Source organism: Ovis canadensis, chromosome 23 (genome assembly GCF_042477335.2).
Source record: "Ovis canadensis isolate MfBH-ARS-UI-01 breed Bighorn chromosome 23, ARS-UI_OviCan_v2, whole genome shotgun sequence".
NCBI lineage: Eukaryota > Metazoa > Chordata > Mammalia > Artiodactyla > Bovidae > Ovis > Ovis canadensis.
In genome coordinates, this window is record NC_091267.1 from 72,162,953 (window position 1) to 72,189,251 (window position 26,299).

The window sequence follows — 26,299 nt, forward strand, 5'->3', positions numbered from 1 at the left end:
CAACAAATACCCCTCCCAAGACACTCTCTCAGGAAAATACTAGACTATGAAAAAAGTGTCAGTCAGTCGCTCTGTCTTGTCCAGCTCTTTGCAACCCCATGGGCTGTAGCCCTCCAAGGCTCCTCTGTCCATGGGATTCTCCAGGACCGAATACTGGAGTGGGTTGCCATTTCCTTCTTCAGGGGCTCTTCCCCACCCTGGGATCAAACCCTGGTCTCCCGCGTTAGCAGGTGGATTCTTTAGCACCTTGAGCCACCAGGGGAGTCTATGCACTCTACCAGAAGAAGCAAAATCAGAAAAGGGGGAACATGGGCTCCAAACACCTGGGATCCAGCACCAGACAGGTCTCCCCGGCTCACAGACAGCGAGAGCAACCCTAGGCCTCAAAGGACTTAGAAACCAGTCTGCATCACGGCAGGCCTCGAGGTTCTGGGAGGAATTTCTTCAAGATGGTTGAAATGACAGGGCACCTACTCAAGTCCGAATATATTGAGAGGAACTTTATACAAATGAGGGTAGCTTGGGTAGTGGATTCATTTTTCTGTTCTTAAAAAAAAAAGGTGAAAGATGGGGCAATAACGACTTACAAGGAAGGCAAAACACAGTAGAAAAAAAGGACTCGCCTCGTTCCAGCAGGGCTGGGACACCAAAGCACCTCTGCAGTCACAATGAAGACAGGGAAACTGATCAATCCAGAACTACCCCGAGATGAGCAAAGGGGGGAGCAAGCGTGTGGACGGTGGTCGACAGCCAAACTCTCTTCTCCCCGAGAAGAAAGTCGAGAGACAGGACCAAACGCTGAAAATAAATTATGCTGTAATGTAAGTTATTTAGGGCCATGGACACAAAATGCAGAAGAATAAAGTTGAAAAATTGGAATAACTGCCATGGGACAGGAAGGGAAGGTCTGGGAGGGGTTGAGGGTCGGCTGTTTGTCTTACCAGCTGTGGTGTAATTTGAATGTTTGAAGCTAACATGTATGTAAGACGTTAATTACGCAGGGTAAATTATACCACTGATTTTAAATATGTAAAACATTGAAAGGGTACATAAACAAATGACATCAGAATATAAAGACAAAAGAACATTATGGCTTCCCTTCATTTCAGAAAATCTAAGTTGCTTTTTTGATTTTGCTATTAGTGAAGCAAATGTATTGAGTGTCAATGCACAGAAGCAAATGTATTGAGTGTCAATGCACAGTTTTGCTGTCAGAAAGGCCTGTTCAAAAAAGGGTAACTGACAGAAATAGAGAAGAAACTGGTTGTCGTGGTTGTGTGTGTGCACGCTTCAGTGGGGAAGTACAACTGTTGTTTCCATGTAGGGCAGGCTTGCGGATGTTATTATACAACGTGGGGAATACAGACAACATTTTGTAGTAATGAAATGAAAAGTAAGCTTTAAAAATTGTGCAAAAAAAAAAAAAAGAAATTTTTAAAAGCCTGTTCATTTGGGTGTAAAAGGCCCTTAAATGTAAGTGAAATATAAATACAGATAAATACAAAAACGAAATGTTAGCTTTCCTGTTGAAACTATATTTTCATCTGCTAAGAACATACCTCATTCACATGATGGTATCCTGAGGCTCAAACGCATGGAACTACCTTTAAGGTGAAGTACTATTTTTACTTGCGAAAACAGTCTTTTCACTGGGCCATGGCCTCACACAGAGCTCCTCCCCGTTACAAAGGGCGCAACAATGTGGCATCCTGGGGGCCCTCGTGGCATTTCCATTCTAAAAACGCTCAGAGCCACACACACCTGTTCAAAAGCAAGATCACTCATTGGCGGCGACAGAAGTACCTCCTCACCCATACGACTTAGTTCAAGAGAAAGAACTCCACAAAACCCAAATTTTATTTGGGGAAGGGGGAGATGTTTAAAAATGTTTTGGTGTGATGACATTTTGGCAGTACAAAGATATGTCACATTTCTTCGGGATGAATATTAAAATATATTGTGGTAAAATGACATGTCTGGGGTTTGCTTTCATATACTTTAGAAATAAGAGATAAAGCAAATAGTGCAAAATCTTAATGATGGATGAGCATACGGAAATTGATTCCCCTACAGCATTATTTAAAGTTTCCCTAATGAAAAAAACACATGGAAGAAAAATGTGGTCAGATTTTCATCTTCCAAAGAAGAGAAGTTTGTACATTTTTTCCTTAAGAATATGATGCAAGTAAAGCACATTGAAAAGCACAGGCTGCCGTGGAGATTTATTTCCATCCAAATTACAACCTCGCCCCAGTGAAAACTCCTTCAAAAGTATGCGGACAAGGCAAGCCAGGGTAAGTGAACAGAAAGAATCAAGCTTCAAGTTAACGAGGAGCCTCTTGGTGCTGTGCTTAGCTGCATGCGCTCGCAGCAGAGAGAAGGGCGCTTCCAACAGTACATTCTTGGCGAGTGAAAGAGATTTCTTTTCTCTTTAAATAAATAACTAGAGCTTCCCAGGTGGCGCCAGTGGTCAAGAATCCACCTGCCGACGCAGGTGATACCAAGAGATGCGAGTTCCATCCTTGGATCTGGAAGATCCCCTGGAGAAGGAAACAGCAACCCACTCCAGGATTCTGGCCTGGGAAATGCCATGGACAGAGGAGCCTGGTGGGCTATAGTCCACGGGGTCGCAACGAGTCAGACACAACTGAACGCACACACATACACAGTTCAGTTCAGTCAGTTCAGTCGCTCAGTCGTGTCCGACTCTTTGCGACCCCATGAATCGCAGCACCCCAGGCCTCCCTGTCCATCTCCATCTCCCAGAGTTCACTCAGACTCACGTCCATGGAGTCCGTGATGCCATCCAGCCATCTCATCCTCTGTTGTCCCCTTCTCCTCCTGCCCCTAATCCCTCCCAGCATCAGAGTCTTTTCCAATGAGTCAACTCTTCTCATGAGGTGGCCAAAGTACTGGAGTTTCAGCTTTAGCATCATTCCTTCCAAAGAAATCCCAGGGTTATCTCCTTCAGAATGGACTGGTTGGATCTCCTTGCAGTCCAAGGGACTCTCAAGAGTCTTCTCCAACACCACAGTTCAAAAGCATCAATTCTTCGGCGCTCAGCCTTCTTCACAGTCCAACTCTCACATCCATACATGACTACTAGAAAAACCATAGCCTTGACTAGACGGACCTTAGTCGGCAAAGTAATGTCTCTGCTTTGGAATATACTATCTAGGTTGGTCATAACTTTTCTTCCAAGGAGCAAGCATCTTTTAATTTCATGGCTGCAATCACCATCTGCAGTGATTTTGGAGCCCCCCAAAATAAACTCTGACACTGTTTCCCCATCTATTTCCCATGAAGTGATGGGACCAGATGCCATGATCTTCATTTTCTGAATGTTGAGCTTTAAGCCAACTTTTTCACTCTCCTCTTTCACTTTCTTCAAGAGGCTTTTTAGCTCCTTTTCACTTTCTGCCATAAGGGTGGTGTCATCTGCATATCTGAGGTTATTGATATCTCTCCTGGCAATCTTGATTCCAGCTTGTGTTTCTTCCAGTCCAGCGTTTCTCATGATGTACTCTGCATAGAAGTTAAATAAGCAGGGTGACAATATACAGCCTTGACGCACTCCTTTTCCTATTTGGAACCAGTCTGTTGTTCCATGTCCAGTTCTAACTGTTGCTTCCTGACCTGCATACAGATTTCTCAAGAGGCAGGTCAGGTGGTCTGGTATTCCCATCTCTTGAAGAATTTTCCACAGTTTATTGTGATCCACACAGTCAAAGGCTTTAGCATAGTCAAGAGAGCAGAAATAGATGTTTTTATGGAACTCTCTTGCTTTTTCTATGATCCAGCAGATGTTGGCATTTTGATCTCTGGTTCCTCTGCCATTTCTAAAACCAGCTTGAACATCAGGGAGTTCATGGTTCGCGTATTGCTGAAGCCTGGCTTGGAGAATTTTGAGCATGACTTTACTAGCATGTGAGATGAGTGCAATTGTGCAGTAGTTTGAACATTCTTTTGCATTGCCTTTCTTTGGAATTGGAATGAAAACTGACCTTTTCCAGTCCTGTGGCCACTGCTGAGTATTCCAAATTTTCTGGCATATTGAGTGCAGCACTTTCACAGCATCATCTGTCAGGATTTGAAACAGCTCCACTGGAATTCCATCACCTCCACTAGCTTTGTTCGTAGTGATGCTTTCTAAGGCCTAAGGCTTTCTAAGAAAAACTACCCAAGGCATTTTAGAATCAACAGCTCACAGATGGCTCTCCTGCTTCTCAGGCTGGTTGGAGATAAGAATCCAGACTGCCCCACAGTCTCTACACTTCACGATGGCCTTCCTTGTGTCAAGCAAATCCTCTGCGCTGTAAACGAAGCTGGCTTCTGTTTGCTCTGCTGTCTGTGGAGCAGGGAGTGATCGGTCACAGACCCCCAGAGCTGGAAGGAACCGGATCAGAGCCCACCCTCCCACAGTGAGGACCAGAGTCAGGGGGTTACGGGGACCCCTGGCCGCATGCCCCAGGGGTCACACACTAGAGGCTACATCCTGCAGGTTCCAGACCAAAACTCTATCTGCTGACTCCAGATTCTTCCTTGCTGGTTCGTCTAGGTAAAACATGACATATTTGACATCTGCATCTTAAGTGAACCCACTGAAACCCTCAGCCTCTGCTAACTGCTTTATAAAGAGCTCTCCAATGAAGAGATGAATTGTGATGTATCCATATAATGAAACATCACGCTGTAAAAATGAATCACCATCCCACGTCATGACAAGCGTTCTTTACCTATTGTTCCTTGAAAAAAGCAATCGCAGAACCAGCCCATTTCTATGAGTAACAACTATGCGTACGTTTGTTAGTAAAGGCACAGAAAAGATCAGGAAAACACACTCCAGTCCCTTGGTTGTTGTTATACCGAAGCGGCAAGATTATTCAGGATCCCCCATTCCAAGTCATTCATGATGTAAAACATGTCAAGAGCAAGTATTGCTATCATATCAAAAAGGTAAAGTTAAAAAGACGATTACCTCTTTCTTGTGCCCTTTTGCGGTAACCATTCTTCCTTTACATGCGTCTCTAAAAAGGTGTTTTCCGCTCATCATCATGACGTCAATTTCCCCTGGGAGTCAAGCCCCTCAGGTGGAAAGTCCTAAGGAGCACGGATGAAACCTTCATCACTTCAGGCACAAGGAGTCTAATATGGTCCCCACAGCACCCTGCTGCTGCTGCTGCTGCTAAGTCACTTCAGTCATGTCTGACTCTGTGCGACCCCATAGACGGCAGCCCACCAGGCTCCCCCGTCCCTGGGATTCTTCAGGCAAGAACACTGGAGTGGGTTGCCATGTCCTTCTCCAGTGCATGAAAGTGAAGAGTGAAAGGGAAGTCGCTCAGTCGTGTCCAACTCTTAGCGACCCCATGGACTGCAGCCTACCAGGCTCCTCCACCCATGGGACTTTCCAGGCAAGAGCACTGGAGTGGGGTGCCACTGCCTTCTCCGCCACAGCACCCCAGGCTGCACCAAACAAAGACTTCCATCACATCGACGGTACCCACATGAGCACATAGCCAAGTGTGTCAGGACGGTCCAGAGTCAAGCTGTGTGGAAGCTAAGGGGTAAATGAATATCCTCAGATGATGCAAGTCACTATTGTAAATGGCAGACAGCAGAAACTGCTGTTAAAGACAGCCAAGGCTCAAACAGGGACTCCGAACCAACCTAGAGAGGTGGGATGGGGAGGGAGGTTCCAGAGGGAGGGGTCATATGTATACCTATGACTGAGTCCTGCTGAGGGTTGACAGAAAACAACAAAATTCTGTAAAGCAATTATCCTTCAACTAAAAAATACATAAAATTTAAAAAGCCAAGGAAGGATTCACTGGAGAGGCAGGATTTGGAGGAACAGCTTTTGAACAAACAGAGCTTGATGGCCAAGAGCTGTAAGGAGAGTGGTCTACACTGGAGCATCTCCATACACATACATACACACAGACAGACACACACACACACCCTCACTGTCCAGAAAGGGCTCCAGGTGTGCCGAGACCTCAATCTCCCCCTGCCCCGGGGCAGCAGGGTGGGGGCAGCAGCGGGGCAGCCAGACTGCCAGGCCATCAGCCCAGAGCATCCAGCCTTGAGCATCCGTGTCCCAGACCTCAAGATGCCCTTCACAGATGGCAACATTCGTGCGTGTGAACACCTGGAAATGCGTTTCCCAAACCCAGGGGCCTCTGGGAAAGGACCTGAAGACAGTGGGGACTGCAGGAGTGGCTCATAAATCGTTAGGATCCTTTCACACTTCCTCCTAAGGTTTTCAGTCTCCACCCCGATCGTATCCTTTCTAACAGAGTGCCACACTCATCACGCTGTCAGACTCGGGACAGCAGTTAAGAACTCAGATCATTTATGAACAACTTTACATCTCGCCAGCCTCTAATTCAAAGAAATCCATTATTAGGAACCTCAAGAACACATCTACCCAGGAAATGCAATTACCTTTCCTAAGTTATAATAACTTCTATTTCTATGATTTAACAGCAAGATTGCCATGCTGCTCAAAAAAAGATGTGATTATATGTAACACTGCATTCCACGTGGACCTGTTTGGGGACTGCCTGGTTTAAGGCCATAAGGTAAATACAGGGCTTAGGTGATGACTACACAGTCACACCACAAAGCTTATAGTTTTGTTTTACTAGAGTTAGTGCAAAGCTGTAAAAAGCCTGTGTCGGCTGGGGGTTGAGAAGCTCCTTCAGTCTTCAGAGGGGAGGCCTGAGGAGTTTGAAAGCAACACAAAAACGGAACGGGAAAAGACCTGCCAGCACACAGACCCCCTATCACCCGACATGGAAAAAAACAGTGCTTCTTACAAGGAAAGAAAAGCACAGCTTGCCACGGGAAGTGTTCGTTTTTAATACGCTGAGCTGTGCTTGCATCTCGGGAGAAGGTTCATACAGAGCCACAGAGCACTTTTTTTAACAAAATGCAACAAAGGTCACTAAGTAGCTCCAGACACCAAGCTGAGAGGCTGCGAGAGGGAATGAGAAATGATGGCATTCATGGGATTTAGGACTGATGAACTTAAGAAACACCAAGCTTACAAGGAAGGGGCCACCCTTCTTGATCCATCCCAGCCACTCCCCTGAATGCCCCTGGAAAACACCGACTCAGAGGAGACAGGCAACGGCAGGAGGGGAAAGCGGGACGCACAGAAGAGATGGGGGCGCCAGGCACCGACAGCAGCTTTAGGGGCAAACGTCCCCGCTGAGGGGCACGGGCCTGCCATGACCGCACAGGACGCGAGGATCGGGCCTAGAGGCCACAGAAGGGGGACGGGGGCCGCTTCTCCCCAGGCAGAGAGCCGGCGGCCCGCGCCCTTTGGCTCTCTGTCGTCCCAGGTTTTCAACCTTGGCTGCATGATGGAATCATATGAAGAGCTTCAGAAATGTCTGGGGCCATATACAGACCCTAGAAAGATGGTATGGATGAACCAGTTCTATGGGCTCTAGAAAGACGGTACAGATGAACCGATTTGCAGGGCAGCAGTGGAGAGCAGGCACAGAGAACAGACTTAGGACACAGGAGGGGCAGGGAGGCTCGGGGAGGGGTGGAGAGGGAAGGGGAGGAGAGGGAAGGGGAGGGTGGGGGAAGAAGACAGGACGAATGGAGACAGCGGCCTGGAAACAGGTACCCGCCGTGGAACAGAGGCCAGTAGGAGTCTGCTGAATGACTCAGAGAGCTCAGACCGGGCCCTGTGAGAACCCAGGGGGTGGGATGGGGTGGAGGGCCTCGAGGGAGGGGACACATGTACACCTGCGGCTGATCCGTGTGCGGCAGAAACCAACACGATATTGCAAAGCAATTATCCTTCAACTAAAAGTAAATTAAAAAAAAATTCCCAGTGCCTGACACCCAGCTCTGGAGTTTGACGGAACTGGTCTAGGGTGCTGTCTGGACAGCGGGATTGCTTTTTAAGCTCACCAGGTGATTTCCACGTGCAGTCTAGGCTGTTCAGCCACAGTAGGAAGCAAAGGACAGACGGTGAGAGGAAGGGGGCCCTGGAGCAGCATGCTGACCCTCAGGACGCACTTCTTAGTCTAACGTGCGTCAGAAACACCCTGTGATGGCTGTTTAGTCGCCAAGGCGTGTCCAACTCTACTTCAACCCCAGGGACTGTACCCCGCCAGACTCCTCCCAATCTCCATGGGATTTCCCAGGCAGGCATACTGCAGTGGGTTGCCACGCCCTCCTCCTCCAGGAGATCTTCCCACCCAGGGATCAAACTGGAGGCTCTGGCGTCTTTTGCCTTAGCAGGCAGGTTCTTTACCACTGAGCCGCCCAGAAAGTCCAGGAAACACCAAGGGACCAGTTAAAAGACAGATTTGGATTCAGTAGGCCTCGGGGTAGGGCCTCACCATTGTAATGATGATGTCTCGATGTGGGGAGTTAGAACGGTTCAGAGCCTCCAACATTTGGCTAGAGAAAGAGGGACCGCGAGAGGGGTCATCATTAACAGTGTTACAGATAAGTCCTTTCCCTTCTTCGATGGCATCACTGAAGGCGCTCTAACTTCACCGGATAACTCAGGACCACCATGGTGGACAGTGACGCTCATGGAAGTCAGTGCGCATGAAAGGATCCCCTTCATTACCTCGCCCTGGGATGTGCTGGGCTTTACTGGCAGGGGATGTGAAGGGGTGAACTGGGTCCTTCCAAATTCAGACCTTGGAGTCCTAACTCCAGTACCAGAGAACATGACTGTTTAGAGACCAGAGCTTTAGCTTTAAACAGGCCACCGGGTTAAAATGAGACGTGAGAGCAGGCCATGATGCAGCGGGACCTGGTGTCCCTATAAGACGAAGACCAGGATAGACAAGATCAGAGGGAGCTGTGCGAACACACCGCAGAGCCGTCTGCAAGCCAGGGAGAGGCCTCGGGAGGGATCAGCCCGGCCATCACACCCGTCCCAGCCCTCCCGCCTCCAGAGCTCGAGAGAACCTCTTGTTGAAGCCTCCTATGGCAGTGTGCCTAGGCGTTCCTGGCAAACTAACACGGTCAGGGGAGAGGGCAGACGGGTGCTGGCTCATGTGTCTACTTTTGACGATGTGTCCGACTTACGTGGTCACCAGCAGGACTGACGTTTCTTACCTCTAGCTTCCTCCTTTCCTGGTCTACGTCTCTCTTAAATCGCAGCTGGCAGAAGGCAAGGTAGCCGCAACTGTCAGGCCTTCCAGAAGTGTCCAGTGGAGTCAGACTGCCTGGTTTAGAACCCCAGCTCTGCTGCACACCTGCCCTGGGACTTGAGAGGGTTCAGGGACAGCAAGCTAGTTTCTGACGGTGAGCCTTTGGTGAGAAACGGGCTGTCATTTCTCTGATCTCTGGTTTTGTATCCAAAGCTCCCCCAGACCCACCCTCTGCTTCCTCTCCCCTCCTCTCAGCTGGATTCCAGGCAGATAGAAAAGGTCGCCTGATTAAGTGACCCCCACGTAGATTTTATACACAGCTCCAAACATCTCTCTCCCTGTGTCCTCCCAGCCGATGGGCAAGGGTGATTTCCAGAAAACTGACAGAACATTAACGTTGCTTTTTACAGGATTAAAATCTTTCAGCCAAACTTTCTCAGAGATAAAACCTCATGAATGTTACATTCTAGATTCCTCTGCTGCTGCTAAGTCGTTTCAGTCGTGTCCGACTCTGTGCGACCCCATAGACGGCAGCCCACCAGGTTCCCCCATCCCTGGGATTCTCCAGGCAAGAACACTGGAGTGGGCTGCCATTTCCTTCCCCAATGAATGAAAGTTGAAAAGTGAAAGTGAAGTCACTCAGTCGTGTCCGACTCTTCACGACCCCATGGACTGCAGCCCACTAGGCTCCTCCATCCATGGGATTTTCCAGGCAAGAGTATTGGAGTGGGTCACCATCGCCTTCTCTGCTAGATTCCTCTAAACTTTCAGAATCTTCCAGAAGTAAATTCCAGTGCATTTTTTTCTTTTTTTGCAATGACCTTGCCTCCAATGGGCAGTCTTGTGGTCTTTTTGGCCTCCCAGGAAGCCAACCTCCTCTCTGCCTTGCAATTTTTTACCACAAAAGCTGTGAGCCATTTCACTAGAGGGAAATTCCAGAGTGAAGCATGGACATGTTACCGTGAGCGATGCCAAGTGGAAGCAGAGAGAAGGCACAGCTGGAGGGGAGTCGTGGCCTGGCCCCCGCGCCGCCTCCTAGACGGGCTCCAGCCTCGGGAGGAACCGGCTGAACACACGCAGGATGCTGCGGAAACTGCCTTCGTCCGTCTGTCGACCCTCACAAGCTTAGCCTGCCTTTCACTTAACCTCTGTTCAGCTGAGTCAGTTAAAGTGGCCAGTTACCAAGGTCACAGGCTCCCACGTGACTCTGACAGAAACTTTTTCAGTGACTAAAAAATATAACTTATTTAGCTACTTGGTGTATAGGAAAAATCCAATGTCATGGAAACTAACCTTTCAAGTAAACACATAAAAATTCGTTTTGAGAAATTGTTGTTTAGTTGCCAAGTCGTGTCTGACTCTTTTTGCGATGCCATGAACTGGTGGTCCGCCAGGCTCCTCTGTCCATGGGATCCTCCAGGCAAGAACGCTGGAGTGGGCTGCCGTGCCCTCCTCCAGGGCATCTTCCCGACCCAGGGACGGAACCCAGGTCTCCGGCATTGCAGGTGGATTCATCACCACTGAGCCAGCTGGGAAGCCCTTATTGAGGAATAATTATATCAGATTAGACTCATCTATTTTAAGTGCAGATTTGAGGAGTTCTGACAATGTAGGCGGCTGTGTGACCACCAGCACAATCAGGACACAGACCGTTCTTATCACACTGGAAAGTGCCCTGAGCCCTCGGCACCACTGTGTGCTGCGTCTGAGAAACACCTTTTTCTATCCTGGCTTCATCTCCACAGGATGCTCCCCTTCTCAAGGGTTTGTGCCTGGATCTCTCTTTCCTCCGCCCACAGCACTTCTTACTTTCCTAACATGTCAGGCGGCGCGTGCCAACATTTCCTTCCTTCCCTTTCTCCAAAACACCATGAGGCCTGCTCCCCTCTCCTTAGAATATTCCCGTTCAGTAGTTCTTTCCTTCTTCCCCCACACTCAGTGTCCAAAGGCATCCCTCTCTAGGCGTCTCTGTGATCTTTATGGAATCAAAGACGTGGCACTGTTAAAAGGCAGTTCAGAATTTAAGTTCAACAGTTCAACTAGCGATGCTGTGCACAGCGTAACTGAGCCCTGCTATGATCCTCTTCAGCCCTAAAAGGAAAAGTGCGATATTGCAACTGTGACTGAGGGCGCTCATCAGTGAAGAGCACTATTCCTCCAGGCTCCTCTAGATACATGTCCCTCACCCGAATGTATACACTAGCATTTGCTTTTTGAATGTGCAATTTTCCACTGTAGAAATTCAAAGCTCACAAGTTTATGGAGAGTTGGCTCTGAGTCAAAGCATGTGATGATGAATGTGCAAGCTGGGAATTAGCAAAGTATGGAATTAGGAGCGGGGGGCCATCGCCAAGGCAACCCTGGGGTTACTCAGCTGGCAGAGGAAGGCCAGACTTGGGAACACGTAGACAAGCGGCAGTAAGTTAGCTTAACTACTTGCAGTAAAACCAGCTTCTGACAAGTCACATTCACTCGGAGAATCATTTAAGGGAAGACTGGAAATGAAATTCCAGCTCAACAACAACTATGATTGATTCCTCAAGATCAGGAAACCAAGTCACAATCAAAACCATTCGGGCCAGAGACCAGATACAGTAAAATATGGCCACGCAAAAGCGCAGGCCCCAAAGATGAAGCTGACTCAACGTCCCCAACATGACCTCCTTGAGGACTCAGACCCGTGGACGAGGTCATATGCGAATGGAGAAACCCCTCCCACCTTCACATTAAGATGGCTCTTCAGAAGCTGGCAGACTTTTCCTGGAGAAGGGCCAGATGGTGAATATCTGAGATTTGGGGCTAAGTAAGGTCTGTCGCCTAGTTTAACCCTTTCAAAAACATACCCAACTTCCCGAGTGGTCCACTGGTTAAGAATCCTCCGCCTGCCAATGCAGGGGACATGGTTCAAACCCTGGTCCAGGAAGACTCCACCTGCCGGGAAGACACTAAGCCGGTGCCCGGCAACTACTGAGCCCGCACTGCAACTGACTAGCCCGGCGTGTCCAGAGCCCGTGCTCGGCAACGAGAAGCCACTGCGGGGGAAGCCGGCACGTCTCACCCGGAGAGGAGCCCCGCTCACCACAGCAGAGAAAGCCCTCGCTGCAGACGGATCCAGCTCAGCCAGAATTTCTTCTTTAAAAAAATATTCTTAGATTGTGGGCTGCATAAAGACCAAGCCCTGCTTTATACCGAATTTCCAGAGCCAGATCCCAGTGCAGAGGGCCCTCCGGCTTCCCGCCAGTTCTCTGCAGCAGCAGCAGCCACTGGGCTAGCCGATGCCCCTGCCATTCCAAGAAGACTATGAATGAGGGCCTCACTCCAGCAGGGGCGAATGCCAGGGAAACTCCCAGGGCAGTGGGCAAGCGGTGCGAAGGCGGAGAACGGACAAGGCTAGAATGGGTGTGGTTCAAGTCTCTGAAATCACAAAGGGCACGGAAAGATGACCTAGTTCACATTCTAACACCCCGAACGAGGAGGCAACATATCCGCCCTTCCAAACTCTGGCGCCTGCTTTTGACTCACACGGATCACACCTTGAAGCTGGAAAGATGTCCTCTGCTTGGTGGCGGTGGTTCAGTGGCTAAGTCGTGTCTGACTCTCTTCAACCCCATGGATTGCAGCCTGCCAGGCTCCTCCGTCCATCGGATTCTCCAGGCAAGAATACTCGGGTGGGTTGCCATCTCCTTCTCAAGGGTATCTTCCCCACCCAGGGATCGAACCAGCGACTCCTGCATTGCAGGTGGATTATTTACCATGAGCCACCAGAGAAGCCTGTCCTTTGCTTGAAATTAAATATGTAGACGTAATGTGGCTCTGTCCTCCACAGGCTGAAAACAGACTGTCCAGAAGGCTTAGAAACATTCATGGACACAGACCTGGGCTGCATTATTAGGAGAGTCAGGGAAGCAGGAGGGCTTTGCCTTCTCGGGACACTCTGCTTAAAGTCACTGCTGGGAAGCGTGGGGCGACCCTGCTGAGGTGAACCGGGTCCCTACGAGCTATCTGTTCCTAGGTGGTCAGTTCTGATGCTGCCTCGCAGGACATGGCCAGAGAATTCACTTTCTCTTTGTAACGCTTCACATTCCAGCAATTCTTAGAAGCAAGGGGCTTGCCACACGTGCTAGTTTCCCGCTAGCGGGAGAAAAAAGCACGTTAGTCACCACTATCCCCAGCTTCTCGGGTCCCTGGCCTGGAACGGCGGGACTTCTCTTGGTGAAAGGATACAGCTGGGCCACAGGAAATTAAGCTTGTAGCTCCCCAAATGTGACATCGGTTGTGTGCCAAAGATAATCGTCTTATAAACGTCCCCAAGGACATCTTCGGCTTGAAATCCCTTTACTGAAAAATAAATGGAATTAAAATCCATGCATTCCATGAGGGCAGAGATTTCGGGGTTTTTTTTCCCCTGCCTTATTCACGTATATTTTTTTCAGAGTAAAAACAACTCCTGTTTATATACCACATACATATTTGAAGTGCTTGGCACGTAGTAAGCTCTGAGTAAGTGAACGACATTGTTGGTAAAACTTTGAAACTGGTAAATGACTTTACAGAAAAGAATCTGGCTTGGCAGGAGAGAAGCTGCAGATGGTACAGCTGATTACCTTTTCATCCTCCAAATAATAAGCAATAAACAAACAAACAAGCAAAAAAAAAAAAAAAAAAAGGCAAACAGACTGCACAGAGACCTTGGTTCTCCAGATAGTCAGCCATGGCCTGAATCCGCAGCTCCTTTAACGCACTGAAGTGGCGTGGGTCCCATCACGCAGGAGGATAGTTAAATGTGCAGAAGCTGTATGGCTGATGCTTAAACTGCCAACTGAAAGGCAAAGTACCACTTGAGAAGACGGGGTGCTCGAGAAGAAAGAGCACTTGCTTTTTCCGGGTGCACCCACCTCCCAGCTTCACTTAGAAAAGAGGAAGTGAAGTGAATATAGAAAGTCAGGCATCGACAACTCTGGGGACAGTGAGTAGCACCTAGACCTGGTCCCAAAGGACACCGGTGACTGCAAGGCCTCTCGTGGTCAGTTCACTGGTCCGTTGTTTCCTATCGTTTTGTCCTGATCCGTAGAGAATGAGTGAAAAGTGAGACAGAACCTTGCCTGGGCCAGCATCCTCCACTACGGCTCCTCCCCACCCCGGACACCTGCTCAAGCTACATAACAGGGTGTGGGAGGGAGGGAGATCCCCTTTAAAGCTGTGACCCAGCACCGCTTCCAAACCAGCGTCCACGGGGCATCACGCCAGGTGGAACTGCGCACATCCTCTGCAGCTATTAGTTAAAGTAACAAGCTCATGGAGTGAGCTAGGCCTGCCCGAGTCAGCTCCCATAACACGTCTGCAACTGAAGTGAAGCAGGTCAGGGTGGGAACTCATGCAAACAATGGCAGCATCTCAGAGGGGCAAGCAATCCGGTTTCTAGAAGGCCAAAAAAAAAAAAAAAAAGGCTAGAAAAGGAGACATACTCTGATAGCAACAGAGTTCTGGGAAGACCTAAAAGACAGATCACATTTCTTTGCTTACTGGTAACATTAACATTCGTCCACTCGTGCGCATGCAGACAATCCACGTGGACTGTCCAGGCGGAGGATGAGCCTCTGAGGCTACAGTCGCGGATGAGAGTACAGTCGACTCAGGGGCTTCATAAGCTAACCATCCAGCGGGAGCAAGAGGCTCCCTCCAACACATCTGCGGTTCCGGCGGCTTGGCACGAAGCCACGCTCACCTGTCCCTGCTCTGTTCTTTGACACTAGGACCCTGTCCCCCGCTGTGTTCTTCGACACTGGGACCGCCTCCTCCTTACGGTAAGAATACGGATGGTCGTCAGAAAGAGACAATGCTCTTTCCAACAGTTACTCAGAGCCGCCCTGGGAGCGGGTCCTGAGCTATGCTGGCCACAGGATGGGAAGCAGAAGGCAGAGACCAGAACTGGGCTGAGGACCTGACTGCTGGTCTCGGCCAATAAGTCCCTTCATGACCCTGGACAGACAGCAGACTTCTACGCGCCTCTAAAACGGAGGTAGCTATGCCTCCCGCCTGCTTTTATAGTTACATGAATTGAGAACATCGTGTAGTCAGGTAGGAGGGAGGAAGCAAAAATACTTTTTGTAATTTTCCCAAGGCACTAGATTTCTGGGCTAGCCTACATTTGGAAAAGCATCTAAAAACAACTGACGTGTGACTGCTGTATAAACACCCTCAGGGTTCTTGGCTACGGTCTGAATTTGCTCTTTCAAAAATTTTGACTGTCAAGTTCGAAACTCAGCAGGTGTCCACAGAGCACTCAGTACGTGCACTCAGGACGCAGGAGGAGGGGACACACAAGCAGTGGGCCTGAGGGGCGGCGTCCGTCGAGGGCTTCCTGCGTGCCCTGGTTCTTTCCGTCGCCCCTGTAACCCTGTCATTCCTGTTCTAACACAGTCCTCATGCATTCCAAGGAGAAAAGTGAAACAGAGACCGAGGAACGTTCAAGGTTATAGAACAAGCGGTAGAGCCTGAGTTCAAACCGGGGCACGGGGTTTTTATCCTATGCATGTTTGACACAAAGCCCTGTGTAGGATCAGGGGCTTGGCAGAGAGGATATTCTCCAGCCTTGCCTCCAATGGAGCCTTAGCTAGAGTCCTGGGCTCTCTGTCTGGTATTGCTGCTCTAATTAGGCGACCGCCTTGCTCTCCAATTTCCAAGTAAACACATTTGCAGAAATACCACGTTAACGTCCACAGTCTAACAGGATTTGGCGATGCTACTGCACTATCTTGAAGTGGGAGTTTCTGCATCCCAGTGTCATATTTCCCACGGGAACGTGACCCTAATGAGACACCACTGGCGGGACAGAGAGCTGAGGCCCCCACTGGAGGTCTGTGAACCACAAAGCTGAGGATCAGAGCTAATGCAACTTAAACACAAACACTTCTGTCTAAAAAAAAAAAAAAAAATCACTTACAAACAACCAAGTCCATAAAGCCACTCCTAGCTGCTTCTAATCTCTTCCCCCATCACTGATAATCTAAAGTACACAACTTTGAACTCAGTCATGCACACTGTATATTGGTTACAGTTACAGTCCTTGGTCGAAAAACCAATCCTGAAAAACTTGACCAGAGGCTGCTTACGTGTTTTCTAGGACTATTTTAAGCACATATTAGATGCTCAAATCCGAAATCGGCTCATGTATCCAAAGTGTTAACTAGCATGCTTATTGGATACAGACTCAAGTTCATGTCTTAATGTTTCCCACACTCAAATGTATTTTCTGATTTTAAAAAAGGCTTTAACATGTCGTTTTGCTGATGAGACCCAATGGTTCAGCTGTAAAAATAATCCACCTGCCAATGCAGGAGACCCAGGTTTGAGCCCTGTTCCAGGAAGATCCCCTGGAGAAGGTAAAGGCAACCGACTCCGGTATTCTTGCCTGGGAAATCCTGTGGACAGAGAGCCTGGAGGGCTATGGAGCGAAGAGTCAGACATGACTTAGCAATTAAATAACAAAAAGTAAACCCAAACATTTTGTTTAAAAATTACATGGTTTGGGAGCAGGAAAAAAACTGATAGCCACAAGAGGGTAAATACCATAACTTTATGTGCTTGGGTAGAATAAATTTAGAGCCTAGATAAGTCACACAAACCGTGAAATCTTAACTGCTGGTAAAAGATATGCTCTGCCGTATGTCAGATTATAACACCGAGCGAACGTGTCCTTTAAGCTGCCAAAGGCATTCATTCAGAATTTCATCAACTTCAGGGACTTGGCTCAAAGCACAATGGGGTAGAGTCTCTAGAGACAGAGAATGCGATTAGGATGAAAGAAATCCTACAAGGAAGGAAAGCTCTCCGTGCATGAACCAATTCTGTGTATAATGATAATATAAAGCCAATTTTTTGAGACAGATCAAGGGCAACGGTAACTCAGAAAACCACTGTGGTCACGGCGGATGCTGGCATTACCAACTGCTTGCGTTTGTATCTATTTAAATTTCTAGTCTTCCTTACTTAGACCTCAGATCTGGAAGTTCAGGCTCATCTGTAGACACCTCCAGGATGATGAAAGGGCCCAGGCTTTGAAGTCAGACGTGTGTTAACTTTGTGACTCTGGGCAAGTGGACTAAAGCCCAGAGCTTCAGTTCCCTCTGTAAAACAGACACCAGCACGCTGCAGACTGGCTTTGAACATTAGAGCCACATGTACATAGAGTGCAGAGGACTGCGCGGAACATACAGTAAGTCCTCCAGCTGTCATTTAATAGAAGGTTAAAGTGGAAAGATGCTGCTTAGGTGAAACCATGGAAAACAGCTGTATGCAGGTAGTGGCGGGGTCCAGGACAAATATTATTCCCACCCCATCATTCTCTTTCCCATATTATGATACTTAAGTCTCCATATGCTTTCAGGAGTAATGGTAGATCAGATTTATAACTCACATCTACAATATTTGTTTACTTATTTAATATTAAACTCATCCTCCATGCCAATGAGTTTTCAAAAGTCAGTGTTTAAAAAATAATCACTTTCTACAATTCAGGAATGACTTCTGGGACTCATTCTCTTGCGCAAAAATCCTTTCACAAGAGACTTCTGTTAAAACTGAGATTCTATGCAGCCAGATACACTTCCCTCAGCTTAATTAAGGGTCATCCAACAGTTAACGAGTCCAGCTTCCCGGAAGGCTGGCTCTGTCTCTGGTTTTATGTCAGTGTGGTAGAAGGGCTAACTACCCGCTCAACTGCGGAGGCCTCTGAGCTCCTGAGGACCTGTCCAAATGGGTCTGCACCGTGACACTCCTTGAGACACTGGTTTCCATGGCAGCCCTTCAAGCCTTAATGCACATCTCATTAACATGCAAGTTCTGGATCAGGAGGGCTGGGCAGGGCCCCAAGACAATATGAGCTCCCGGATGACGCCAATTTCCAGACCACACCAGGAGGAGCAAGGGTCTCCAGGGCCAAGACTACAGGATTCACAAACCAATCAGTACACAGCGTCCCTCCATCCTCGGGGTCCAGGGACAGCAGCTTCCAGCTGACTGTCTCCAGGGAGTTACTGAATGATGGAGGTTGTGCGAAGTCAGCAAAGTACACTTAGAACTCCGAGAGGAAAGCCAGAGAGACAATATTCACAGGGACCATTTTCTCCAGCTGAAAACACCTCCCATCCCTCCAAGCTCTTTTCTCCTAGGAAGATATCCTTTTTGTTAGCTCTCACAGGTTGTTTGAGTAGCCGTTAATGAAAACACATCAAGACACTGCTCATGTCTCCTGTAAGAGTCTCAGTGTAGGAAAAAACACTGCACTGTTTTTCAAAGTTTGGGGGGTTGGGGGGGGTGCTGTGGAAATGACAGTAACAGCGTAACAAATGAAATCAGCTTAGAAGGCTAATCAGGCGCTCACGGTTTCTGAAAATTGGACATGCATTCTGTAACTGTCATTGACTTATGGGCAGTCTTGACTTTCAGGGACCAAATAATGAGCAAACCATCTCAGGGACACATTCCATGTTAAATCAAGGTTTTATGCTGTAGTGATAGGGGGGAAATGCATCCTAAGAAACAGTGTGGATGAAATCCAGGGCTGGAGCCAGGCACAATCCTGAAGCCGCCACCACCAGCTCAGGTCCCCGGCTGGGTAGACCTTGCTTACCTGTTAACTTCTCCAAGACTTTACCTGCCAACTGAACCACACTCCAGTCTTCCCTACTAATTCACATTTCTGTTTAGTGTTGACCGCCCACGGCTCAGAGAATCCCTTCCCAAGGATTCACAGGACTGTTGGCTCCCTGAACTGATCACTGTCATTCTGTTGCCAGCAGATTTCTAAAGTGTGGTCTGTGACGTAGCTGGCGGTGCTTTTTCACCAGCCCTGAAACCATCCACACCTGGGCCTTAGAGTGTGTGCAGCTTTTTGCAGCTGAGACCATGGGGAGTCATCTGCTACCACATCATTAGGGTAACTTCTCTTTCAAACTCACTTTTGAGGAGTACCTTGTTATCCTGTACTGCCCAGGATTGATTCTGGCACCTAGACAGTACAGGAATCGCGGAGATAGAATCTGCTGGGAGTGTGTGATCCCTGGACCTCGAACACTATACCTTTAAAACGCAGGCAACTCACAAGTCTTTGTGGGTGCGTGCCTCCTTCTGGTGAAGGCACGGGGACACTGCCCGTGGTCCCCTATGGTGACAACGAACCGCTCCTCACGTTCAGAGAGCTGCACACAGGGAACACTGACTTCCCTCAGAACTGCCTGGGGCAGTTTTCCAATCAGACGCCCTGGCTCTCGTCACATTTGCTTTTAACAAGCACCCAGGTGATCTGCGGACCAAATTTTCAGGAAGATGGATCCTCTTCCGTGACTCAACCATCTTGACGCTTTTGGTTTTTACGGAACAACCTTATCCACCGCCCGCCCAGAGGCCGTGACAAAGTTACACTCTGTCCCGGCAGAAGGTCAACAGAGAGCTAGGGACTAAGGATTTCCTTGTTGACTTTATGTTCAAAACAAAACGCAATCGGAACCACTTATCTTGGCTATGCCTCGCTATGCCGCACCGCTTACCCCACTGTCCCATCCCCTTTCTTCATGAAACTGGCAACCTTTCCTCCAACCACCACGCCAGCATCTCGGGGAGCGGTAAACCACCGCCTTCGGGTTCTGAGAGCAGAAACTCCAGGTGCGGACACTCAGTTGCCCGTGGTTGCTCCGGCTCAGAAACCACACACACAAGGGGAAAAAAAAAGTTTGCACCAGAGAGGACAGAGCACCCCACCGGTGGCCGCGGTCCCCGAGCGCGTCTCCAGGCCCCTCCTGCGGGCGCCGCCTCCCGGACCAGCCCGGGCGCCCGCCAGCCCGGTCAGCCGAGCCCCGGGGCTTACCTGAAGCACGTAGTGAGCTCCCCCGAAGGCTTCAGACACGGATACTTGGTCGTGGCGATGTTGTTTTCCGAGCAGATTTCTCTGAAAAAGTTAGGGGAACTTGGTTGGCCGCTCCGTGCGAGAGTGGCCGGCAATGCGCGCCGGTCATCCGCGTTCCGCGCGCCGAGGCGGCGCCGGTCCCCGAGCGCGGACGCGGGGAGGACCCCGAGGTCCGGGCCGGCGAGGGTCCCACGCAGCGAACCGGCCCCCAAGAGAAAGAAGAAGTACAGAAGCGGGACACTGACGGCGGCAGGAGGGCGGCGCGCAGTGTCACCGAGCCCCGAGCCCCGAGCCCCGAGCCCCGGACGCGGGAGCCCGGGGTGTGCGCGCGGAGAGGCGCCTACCCCGGAGTCTACGAAGCTGTTTCCTTAACCCAGGATGGGTGAGCGCCGGGGGAAGCCGAGAGCGCGCGGGGCACCGGCGGGGTGGGATGGGGAGAGGGTACCGCCTGCGCCCGGGAGCCGGGAGCGCACGCAGCAGGGACCCGCAGCGCGAACCTGTCGCCGTCGCCCGGCTCCTCGCGGTAGCTCCACGCGTGTCCTAGCGCCAGGAGGAGCAGCAGCGGACCCAGGCTCCTGCCCAGCCGGCCCCTCGCCGCCCCTGCCCGGCTCGGAGGCGGCGGCACCATCGGGGACGCTCGCAGCTTCTTGGCGGCGCTGGCCGCCTCTCCAGCCCTGCGCCCGGCTCCTCCGCGCGCGCCGCCGCCTGCCTGTCCCCGGCGGGGGGCGCCCGAGGCCGGGGGCTTCGGAGCCACCTGCGCGCCGCGCAGGGCTGCGGGGCTCGGGGCTGGGGCGCAGCGGCGCCAGCCGGGCAGCGGGGCTGGGACGCGGGGCCCGCGGGGTCCGGGCGGTGTCGCTTCCGAGGCTCACGCCGGACAAACGGACGCGCTCCGCTCGGCTCTGGGCGGCGCCCTCCCCGCCGGCCCCTTCCTCCGCTGGGCGCCGCGCGCGGCGTGCGGAGCGCGGGCGGCCGCTGGCATTTTACCCCGGGGTCGCAGAGCCGGGGCGGGGGAGGAGGCGGGGGGCAGAGGGCTTAACACGCCTCCTTCCCGCAGTGGGCTGGCTTCCAAGGACGCGGGTCAGGCCCGTGTTTTCCTCCCGCCCATCGAGCGTCTACACTGCCCGCCGCCCCGCCCCCGCGCCCCATCTCCTTCGTAGAAGGGAGGACGCAGGAGGTGAAGGCGGCCCAGCCTGAAACCAGAGAGTGTCTGTTTCCAGTCCCTTAGCCCTCCGGTCAAACAAGTAACGAGCTCTGGTCAGCCCTTTCCGAGGACTGTGAAACAGATTACCAGCCCAAGTTCGATGCATAAAGCAGGGCACTCAAAGCCGGTGCTCTGGGACAACCGAGGGGCATGGGGTGTGGTGGGAGGGGGCTCAGGATGGGGGACACATGTACACCGTAGCTGGTTCATGTCGATGTGTGGCAAAACCACCACGACACTGTAAGTAATTAGCCTCCAATTAAATAAATTAATTTTAAAAACCCTCTTGCTTTAATGCTGTTTCCACACCATGCACACAGGCGAAAGCTGGAAACTCCTGGAAGATCAGGGGAGACACTGAAGGGGCCGGTTCATCACGGGCCTGCGGCCGGCTGGTTAACGCAGGGCTAAGAGGTCTCCTGAAACCCCCGGGCTGCGGGGCCTTTAATCAGGTCAGCTGGTGTTCCCACGTGTAACTGGTAGGCCTTTGCATCTTCACACTTGGTTGCCCATTCGGCGTTTCGGTGCCTGCCTGTTAAAGAGTAACTCCTGACATAAACGTGCCCCGCTGAGCGAGCCCCAGTGGTCGCTGCCCAGAAACGAGGTTGTGATGTCCAGCCTCTAACAAACCCATGGTTTCTGCAGCTTTCCCGTGGAGGAGAAAAGACAGCTTGATCACAGGTTACTAAGGTTCTCATGGGTTAGGTGCAGGCGTTTTGATTCAAAATATTCTGGGCCACTGAGAATCACCCTATGTGTCTGACATCTTTCAAAGCAGTGGTATCCTCATTGTCCTGTAGAATGTTTTTATATTTTCCAAAGGTTTTTCACATTTATGACTTTATTTGATCCCATATCCCTTGAAACTAGGAGTCCGACTTCAGTGAGGTGGGGTGTTTGTTTGTTTTTTTTTTCCCTGTAAAACTTACACAGGCATGGCAGGGTACAAATCAGACTTGATTTGAATCAAACAAAAGAAGTGAATTTTCACATGGTCAGGAGACACTTCAGGAACTTTTAAAACCTGACGGTGACCATCAAAAGTCAGAAAGAAAGAAAGAAAGTGGATTCAAACCCAGGATGCCTGGCTCCCAAGGTCAGTGACTTTGGCAAGTGACCTTTCTGAAACTTAGTTTTCTCATCTGTAAAATGGAGAAAACTCCCTATAAGCGTTTAAGAGTAATGAAGAAGGTGATGCGTATGATACGTTTTCCCAGTGGCTGGTGTATATATTGAGCGCTCAGTAGACATTAACTTATCATTTTGAGCCTAAATGATTATATTACACAGGATTTTCAGTTTTAACTTTTTAACTTTCTGCTTTTAGATAAATAGGAGTTTATTTCACAACAGCTGTTTGAGTTCCTAAAGAGATACCCCTCTAAGCACGTGAAAAAGAAACACACCTTAGAGGCTGTAAAATTTGTGTCACTTTAGAGGCCATTCTTAGGAGGGTCTATTTTTATTTTCTTAGCTGTTACTCTGTTTTTACGTCTGGCTGTCTTTTTTCTCCTCTTTACTCATTTGCTTTTCTACTGTTGAAATTGTGGATGTTGGTTCTACAGGTCATTAGTTACCTCGTTAAATAGTTAATAAGCCATATATGGGGACAGGGAGCTTTCCCGAGACAGAAATTCAAGCTGTAGATGATAAAAGCAAAATCAAATCTGTTGATTTGGGAGTCGAGGAGCTGACTTTGAGGCCTCCTTGTTTTCAGCCCCGCCACCGAGCCCAGATGAGAATGAGGTTTCTGAAGATGTGCTGCGGTCAGGTTTGCCTGGGGAGGAAACCCTGAGGCTGGGTGGCCAGAGGGCGTGTCTGGAAGAGCGGAGCTGGGGCAGAGACCTTCTGAAAACCTTTGCCTCGAGACCTGGTATTTAAACCCACTGGCAGCTACGGACAGCACAAGGCATTTCTTGGGGGGCTGGGCTGGAAAGCACAGCAGAGTGGAAAGCGATGTGGATGTCATGGACGCATGCCGGTCCCCTGAAAAGTTAAACACGCCTGTTAAAGACAAAACCTGCGTTAGCTAAGGCTGCAGCCTGCATGGGAGACGTCAGACTGCAGCTGAGTGTGGCAGGGACCTCCGGGGGCTTGGGCTTTTCTCTCCTGATACCCTAACTCATCTCCCCCACTGATGTGCCCCATTCCCTCACTTCTGAAACACGGGCTGAGAGGACGCACCTCCTGCCTCTGTCATGGGAGTGTTATAAAGATTAATGATGCGGACCTCTGTGCTCCTGGAGGGAGGCTCTGTACAATTGTTAACTTTTCAGCATACCGCTGTCCGTGATGGTTTCCATATAGACCTGTCAGCTTCCCTGAAACACAGCAGAGAGTGGATAGTTATACAAGTTACCGTGTCCTAGGGATGTGGGGCTATGCCAAGGGAAGTTCCACTCCCGGGTGGACCAGCTATTGTTAAGGGCTTCTGAGCGTTGTCTGGGGGAGAGGCTGACTGGCTGGAGAAATCAGGGGCCAGCATACACAAGCAACGTGAAGCAAGAAAGGAAAAAACTAGGCCACTGGGCAGAGAGTATCCTTTGAAATAAGAACCATCGCTTCTTCCACTCATTTTTAAACATTTTTAACTTTTATTTTTTCAGCTGAGGCAAGTGGACATATAATACATTAGTTTCAGGTATACAGCACGATTCAATATGTTATCTATAGCAAGATGATAACTGCAAAAAGTCTGGTTAACATCCATCACCACACCAAGGTACCATTTTTTTTTTTTTTGTGATGAGAACTTTTAAGATCTTCTGTGTTTAATCTAGCTGTCAAATGGGCGTGGTAACCCACTCCAGTCTTCTTGCCTGGGAAACCCCATGGACAGAGGAGCTTGGCGGACTCCAGTCCACGGAGTTTCAAAAGAGTCGGACATAACTTACTGACTAAGCAACAACAGATGGTGTGGAGCAGATCAGATAAAGCAACTGGGGCAAAGGGGAAGATCCGGGGAGCGAAATAAAATGAAGCTGAAGGGACGTTAGTTTGCGGGATTGTGTAATTCCTATGCTGTGTTTACAGCAGGACTTCGGTGATGATCCAGTGGTTAATAATCCTCCTTGCGACGCCAGAGACATAATTTCCATTCCTGATTGGGGATCTGAGAGCCTGCAAGCCTCAACTAGAGAGAGCATGCCGCAGTCTACAGGGACCACAACCAAAAGAAGCCCATGGGCCAAAACTAAGACCTGATATAGCCATAAGTAAACAAATACTTAAAAAAAAAAAAAATAGAGCAATTGACAAATCAGTTCTCTAGAGTCTCAAATTTCAATTCAGGATAATTACCTGATCAGTTACAAGATTCAAGGTAGCCATCATGGAAAAACCTAAAAATGGCCTAAACAAAGATTCACAGACTTTTCCTGGTGGTCTCCCTGGAACATAGCAATAGTCACCTAAAGGAATTTTCAAAGAAGCAAGACCCAGCAAGCACTGGGTAGGGTGCAATCAGAACTGGGAGTGGCACATGCAGAACTGTACCCCCAGAACAGACAGGTTGCCCGGACCCCTCCTTCTGTTTCCATCTTGACTGACGTACGGCCAGGCCTGCCTAGGGAATTCGGGTTACCCCCTGAAGAGTATTAAAGCGCCCCAGTCTCCGAGCCATTGTGAGGACATGCTCGAGGCAAGAAGCCTCAAACATGTTTACACAGTCAAAGGGCTTTCAAGCCCTGGTTTTGGGGTGTGTACACCATCTTTGCACCTAGTCTGCCTTCGTTTTAACTTGTCCAAATTCTGAAAGTATTATTAAAGCCATGGGTCTCTGGAATTTCCTCCCAAGACAGGAAGAAACATCTGATTCCTACGTCCATGAGAGAATCACACAATTTTTACCAAACTCTGAAATAAAGATCATTAAAAGATTGCTGCTGCTAAGTCACTTTAGTCGTGTCCGACTCTGTGCGACCCCATAGATGGCAGCCCACCAGGCTCCCCCGTCCCTGGGATTCTTCAGGCAAGAACACTGGAGTGGGTTTCCATTTCCTTCTCCAATGCATGAAAGTGAAAAGTGAAAGTGAAGTCGCTCAGTCATGTCCGACCCTCAGCAACCCCATGGACTGCAGCCTTCCAGGCTCCTCCGTCCATGGGATTTTCAAGGCAAGAGTACTGGAGTGGGGTGCCATTGCCTTCTCCTTTAAAAGATTGGGTAGCCTTATATGCCTATAGATGGCTAAAAGGAAAACAGGCAAAATCTTTTTAAAGGGAGAGAAACTCCTTGTTACTTGGTCAAATGTCTCAAAAAGATCCAGAAAAACTGTTTATGTGATTTGGATGTCACGTTCATGAAAGCTCTAATACTTACTCACACACTCACTCTCCCTCTGAGTCTCTGTCTGGGGTTTCTTCCAAAGAAGTCTGCCTAGAACATAGCAATCGGCCGTCTCCTCGGCCGTCACAGCTGCAGGATCACACCTGGGGTTTCCCGGAGGAGAAGAATGTTCCAGCGCCGTGCATGTCTGCAGCTCCTTGTGGGAAAAATGGGGAAGGCGGGACGTGCGGCTAGGAGGGCCCCATCTCTCGGGGTCCCACAGGCATGAAGAAGGAGGAAGGGTCCAGCGTTAGAGGAGCAGCCAGAGCCCCTCACTACGAGGTCTCTGCTGGAGAACATGGCATTAGAATAGACCTGGGATTTGTGAACGGACTCCTTGGAGTATCAACCATCCCTACAGACTTCTCTGCTTTATTTTCATAGTGGTAACTCTCTTTATATTCTCCTTATATCCCGTACCACTATAGGAGTAAGGGTACTTATTTAGTATTTATTAAGAACTGGAAGATAGCTCAGTAATATGATATCAATTCAATTTGACAGGTAATAACCATGTTGGCTTTAATAGAAGTTTTCTGATTTGAGCCAAGGTTATCTTTTATGTTGGAATAAATATAACTGCATTACCCACGCTAGCAAAACATGGTAGTTACTATAATTAAAGATATTTTTTTTCCTCCAGGTATGAGGTTGACTTTACCTCCCTCCTTTTAAAAAATGGACTTAGAGGAAATTCCCTGACAGTCCAGTGGTTAAGGCTTCCCAGATGGTTCAGCGGT

At 49.5% G+C, this 26,299-nt stretch overlaps 1 protein-coding gene and 1 long non-coding RNA gene across 2 annotated transcripts in view; one reads left to right on the top strand and one right to left on the bottom strand.

Annotated features, from left to right (window-relative positions):
• The window catches only part of CCBE1 (collagen and calcium binding EGF domains 1), a 230,205-nt gene extending 208,975 nt beyond the window's left edge, over positions 1–21,230 (bottom strand). Inside the window, exons 1-2 of the mRNA XM_069569101.1 lie at positions 20,532–21,230; positions 19,996–20,076 (exon numbers count right to left, since the gene is read on the bottom strand). Of these exons, the coding sequence (XP_069425202.1) occupies positions 19,996–20,076; positions 20,532–20,662 (212 nt within the window). The 5' untranslated portion in view covers positions 20,663–21,230. The remainder of the gene's footprint in view (positions 1–19,995; positions 20,077–20,531) is intronic.
• On the top strand, positions 19,939–21,519 carry LOC138428400 (uncharacterized). The gene is made up of 2 exons (XR_011252429.1): positions 19,939–20,416; positions 21,089–21,519. It is a non-coding gene; the product is annotated as an uncharacterized lncRNA (long non-coding RNA).
• The last annotated feature ends 4,780 nt before the right edge of the window (positions 21,520–26,299 follow it).